This window comes from Tripterygium wilfordii, chromosome 21 (genome assembly GCF_013401445.1).
Source record: "Tripterygium wilfordii isolate XIE 37 chromosome 21, ASM1340144v1, whole genome shotgun sequence".
Classification (NCBI taxonomy): domain Eukaryota; kingdom Viridiplantae; phylum Streptophyta; class Magnoliopsida; order Celastrales; family Celastraceae; genus Tripterygium; species Tripterygium wilfordii.
In genome coordinates this window covers 6790947-6796170 of record NC_052252.1, presented here as the reverse complement: position 1 = coordinate 6796170, position 5224 = coordinate 6790947, and the positions used below count along the sequence as shown (strand labels likewise).

Here is a 5224-nt window from a genome sequence, read left to right as displayed (position 1 = left end):
CATAGTCATATATATTTGACGGCGACAGTTTCGTCTTGCCTCTATTTTCTTACATATTTATGCCGACAGTTGTCGCTGATTGTGATATATATATTTTGCAAAAATTTAGCAGTGATCGATGTTTGTCGTCGTACACATAAAATAGTTAATCGATAGACTTCTGAAAAATTAAAACCATGTGAATCCATGCCATGATGTTGATATATCACTCACAAGTGGATATATATATACACACACATATGTGTGTGTGTCATTATCTAACATGCAAAACGTACACGCGTTTTGTGTACTAAATACATTTCTTCTCACAGGGGGATTTGATCAAATGTGAAAAACAAATGGTGATCCATTGACCCTTTTGCTTCAACTAACATTATGATGGTGATTTCTGTCTCCAAGAATTTCTATAAATGCTACATTGTTACTCAACACCATAGCTCAATCAAGCATCGAACTAATTTATATAACTTCAAGAGCTTCTCATATAATCAATTAGCATGGATTTTTCAGATTCCTCAATTATATCTTTAGTTGACAAGATTAAGGTGGAGATGTTTGTGGATATGGATGTGTATTCATTTGTTGCACCATCTGCTTATGATACTGCTTGGCTAGCCATGGTTCCAGATTCTCGCAGCCCGGTGCAACCCTTGTTCATGGATTGCCTGGATTGGGTTCTAAACAACCAGAGAGAAGAAGGGCATTGGGGAGATATTGATGGTCATGGCATGCCTGCCATTGAATCTCTCACTTCAACCCTTGCTTGCTTGATTGCACTCAAAAAATGGAATGTTGGGGAGTCATCAATTCAAAAAGGTAACAAATTAGAGTACTAATAGGTGTGTGTGTGTCTATACACACACACACACATGTTTGTATCATACTTTATTAATAGATTTTATGAATCTTCGCAGGATTGGACTTTGTTCGAGAAAATGCTGAGATGTACATTGAAGAAATAAAAGATTGCTGTCCTCGCCGGTTTGCCGTTATTTTCCCAGCAATGTTGGAACAGGCAAGCTCGTTAGGCCTCGACAATATCTTGCCTAACCATGTAAAAGACACTGTACATGTGATGGACATATTCATCGAGCACCGAAGAATTGTTGAGAAGTACTACATATCATCTTACTTTTCTTCTACTTCAAATAATTGCATGTTTGTTTATATTAGTCATGATCAAGTCACCGACTTCCTTGATTCTCCGGCACAGACAGACGTTAGCCCCCATACATGATCTTATAAATTTGCTCAGACATGTGTTTTCGATAAACAGTCTCCCGAACTTGGTCATTGCGACCCCCTTTGTGAGGAGGCACCCCTTCCCCCGAAATTACAGGACTATTTTGTCAAGTTTTTTAGAGAGAGTTGTCCCATGCCCCTAGATATTCTCCACCTAAACTAACTAATTAATTAACTAACTAACTTATATGCATGTGCAGGGAAGAACTTGTGGAGACATACCACTACCCTCCATTACTAGCATACCTTGAAGCACTTCCTCCCAACAAAATTGATAAAGACCAGATAGTAACTCACTTGAGTAGTGATGGCTCTCTATTTCAGTCTCCCTCTGCCACAGCAAGTGCTTTCATGATTACTGGAAATAAAGACTGTTTGGCTTACCTGAAAGCTATCATTCAAAGATGTCCCAATGGAGGTTAAATCATTAATTAATTTTTTCTTTAATTTACTGTTAATTAATCACTTAATTAGCTAATTAAGGCAAGGTTTGTACGTGTTAACATGCAGTTCCAGCTACGTATCCGATTGATGAAGACCTAATAAGGCTTTGCATGGTCAACCATTTACAGAGGCTTGGATTGGCTGAGCACTTCACAAAAGAAATCAAAAACATGTTGACAAGTGTGCACAGGAATTATTCTACTAACCATAGGTCAACGGTCAAAGATTCCAATTTACTTCACCTGTACAAGGATTCTTTGGCCTTTTGGCTTCTGAGGATGAATGGATATATAGTATCACCAGGTGGGTCCCACATGGACAACCCAAATTTGTATTTTACCTCGTACTTGGTGTTTCACTTTATATGTTTTCCCTTTTTTTTTTGGCAGGTAGCTTTTGTTGGTTTATGCAACGTGGAGATATTAAAGATCGAATTGAAAACAACTACTACTACGACGACTTTTCAAGTGTTATGCTTAATGTCTACAAAGCCACAGATCTCATGTTTCCTGGGGAAGAAGATCAACTTGAGGAGGCTAGATGTTTTGCAAGGAAGTTGCTTGAAAACGTCATATCGACCACAAGTGGAAACCAAAATCATTTGCATAAACTGGTACTATAATATTAATGATTTTAGTTAGAAAGTCTTACGGATCCCATTGTTTTAATTTGTTACAGATGTCCCAAATATTCAAATGGACGTACACAATTTCATATGTATCATATGAGGCTCACGATTTCACAGAGATCATGTGCATCCATTTCAACATTCGGAATGGCTAGAACAAAAAAACATTGGAATTTTTAGTATTTTTGAAATGATTGAAATCTTTAACGGTTGATATTTCACACTGATTAATTGTTACAGATTGGGCATGAATTGAAAACTCCGTGGCTAGCTCGACTAGATCACCTAGAACATAAGATGTGGATTACTCAAGAACATGACTCTACCCTTCTCTGGATGGGAAAATTCTCCTTTCACAGGTTGAGTTAATTTGAGGTTGCTTAATTATTTTGGATCTATTTAGGGTGGGTAAACAATTAACAAGCAACACAATATAATATAACCAATACTTGAACTAATTACAGGTTGTCATACCATGATAGTGAGCGACTAACACAGCTTGCGGTGCAAAATTACAAGTATCGACAATCAATCTACAGGAGAGAACTGGAGGAACTGAAAAGGTATGTGGATCGATCGATCGATCTTCTAGGGAAAATAATTTAGTATATATATGTATGTATATATGTATATATGGCCTGAATTATGTAATATATGTATATAGATGGTCAAGGAAATGGGGTTTAAGTGAGATGGGATTTGGTCGAGAGAAAACAACCTACTGTTACTTCTTTGCGGCTGCCAGTACTTCGTTGCCTAAACACAGCGATGTGCGATTAATAGCGGCAAAGATTGGGATATTCGTCACTGTCGCAGACGATTTCTTTGATGAGCATGCTTCTCTGGATGAATTACAGAACCTAACTCATGCAATTCAAAGGTACGTACACACTGCATGCATGTCAATTATACATGTACATCTAACATACAACATACCCAATTATCATTACAACGGATAACAAATGTATCTGCGGTTTAAACTGCCCGGGAGTACGTATAAAAAAACATCCGGTAAAACTTTTTTCGTGGTTGGATATCCGTTGATCATAAAAGCATCGCAACACTTTTATCCGCGGTTTATATATATGAGCACTAATACAAATATTTTGGCCGCAGGTTTAATGAAATCTTTAGCTGAGGTTTCAAAACATATATGTTATTTTTATGTTAATTTTGACAGGTGGGATGGTACAGGATTGAGTGGGCACAGTAAGACCATATTTGAAGTTCTGGATGATCTTGTGAGAGAAATTGCTACAAAATATAAGCAGCAACAAGAAGGAATTGATGTATCAGACAGCCTTAAAGATCTAGTGAGCTTAATTAAATAATTTCCAATCCTTTAAATACTTTTTAATTCATTCACCCATATTAAATTTTTAACTCTTTTTTTTTTCTTTTTTTGTGGTGTGTGGTGTAAACAATAAATGAAGTGGTATGAGACATTCCTTGCATGGCTTGTTGAGAGTCAATGGAGCAAAAATGGTCACATACCATCAATGCATGAGTACATTGAAACTGGCATGATTTCAATTGCTTCACATACTCTACTTCTTCCAGCTTCATGTTTCTTGAACCCAAGCTTAGCTCATCACCAACTCAAGCCTCTTGAGTATGAGAACATCACCAAACTCCTCATGTTAATCACTCGCTTGTTGAATGACACACAAAGCTATCAGGTATCTTTTTTCTTTTCTTGTCACTTTTATTTATTTATTTATTTTTAAACCGAGAATTCTCCATCCCAATGTGTCCATCGGACAATTGGGTCAGTTCTAAACTTGGATCGTCAGCCCAATTCATTCAACGCTAGTAACGGGTAATACCGGGTCGAAATCCGTGCAAGGAGAATGAAGCCCCTCATTTGCAAAGAGTTATCAGTCAATTTCACCATCCCAACCAAGCTTCTTTGTTTCGTCACTTTTAATATCATTTATAGTGTACTACATACTAATGCATACATACTATGTGTATGGAATATTCTCAGAAGGAACAAAAGTCGGGGAAAAAGAACTTTGTTTTACTCTACTTGAAGGAAAACACAGAAGCAGAAATTGAAGATGCAATTGCATATGTGAGAGAGATCATTGAGAAGAAGAAGAAAGAGTTCTTTGAGTATGCTTTGATGGATGGATTGAGTGAATTGCCCAAAGAATGCAGGCATCTTCATTTGGGTTGTCTCAAAGTGTATCAAATGCTGTTCAACTCCAGGAATAGATACGATTCCAACACAGAATTGATTCAAGATATTCAAGAGGCATTTTATCAGTTACCTGATCCAGAAATTGGAAAATCATCATCAATCAAGTCCACAAAGAAGCCCGTGTCTCTTCCGCAACCTCTATCTCTTCCGCAGCCTCCATCATTCAAAAAGCAGAGCCATCAAACAACCAGTTACTATCACAGCAGCTTTGACTACAAGGGAACTAATAATATTGCTGTGAAGTGGGCCTCTTGGCCTAAATGGGGAGTAGATGGGTACAACAAGTCCATGTTTGTGACCCCAAAATTCTCACCATGTTTCATTTGAATTAATCAGCATATAATTGTATAATATCAGTAGTGGATCCATATATGAATAATCCTCCACCTAGCTACTTATGTGTGTGTGTATGTATGTATATATATAGACTATTGACCTTATTGATATCCTCAAATTATGGAACCTTTGTTCCATAATTTGCTCCTCAAATTATGGAACAAATTATGGAACTTTTGTCCCATAATTTGCTCCTCAAACATTTGTCCCATAAATTGCTCCTCAAATTATGGAACATTTGTTTTAGGGTGTAATGTTTGATCCCTATATATATGAGATTGTAATTGTAATGTTTCATCAATATACATACACACCAAATATTGCCTCTATTCTCTACAATTGCTTCTATTTTTTTCTACATGGTATCGAAG

The 5224-nt window shown here is 36.9% G+C and overlaps 1 protein-coding gene across 1 annotated transcript; it reads left to right on the top strand.

The window, feature by feature from the left end:
* The first annotated feature begins 441 nt into the window (after positions 1 to 441).
* Positions 442 to 4939, top strand: LOC119989959 ((E,E)-geranyllinalool synthase-like). Its single transcript, XM_038835741.1, has 11 exons — positions 442 to 816; positions 915 to 1113; positions 1443 to 1660; positions 1753 to 1989; positions 2076 to 2299; positions 2555 to 2673; positions 2779 to 2877; positions 2979 to 3194; positions 3495 to 3627; positions 3748 to 3993; positions 4302 to 4939. Exons 1-11 carry the CDS (start codon positions 498 to 500, stop codon positions 4842 to 4844), a joined length of 2553 nt encoding a protein of 850 aa, XP_038691669.1. The 5' UTR covers positions 442 to 497; the 3' UTR covers positions 4845 to 4939.
* Positions 4940 to 5224: the final 285 nt, after the last annotated feature.

Coding starts and splice junctions, on each gene's coding strand:
- LOC119989959 (XM_038835741.1), top strand. CDS start 498: ATGGATTTTTCAGATTCCTCAATTATATCTTTAGTTGACAAGATTAAG. Junction 817..914: donor GGAGTCATCAATTCAAAAAG/GTAACAAATTAG, acceptor GAATCTTCGCAG/GATTGGACTTTGTTCGAGAA. Junction 2,878..2,978: donor GAACTGGAGGAACTGAAAAG/GTATGTGGATCG, acceptor ATATGTATATAG/ATGGTCAAGGAAATGGGGTT.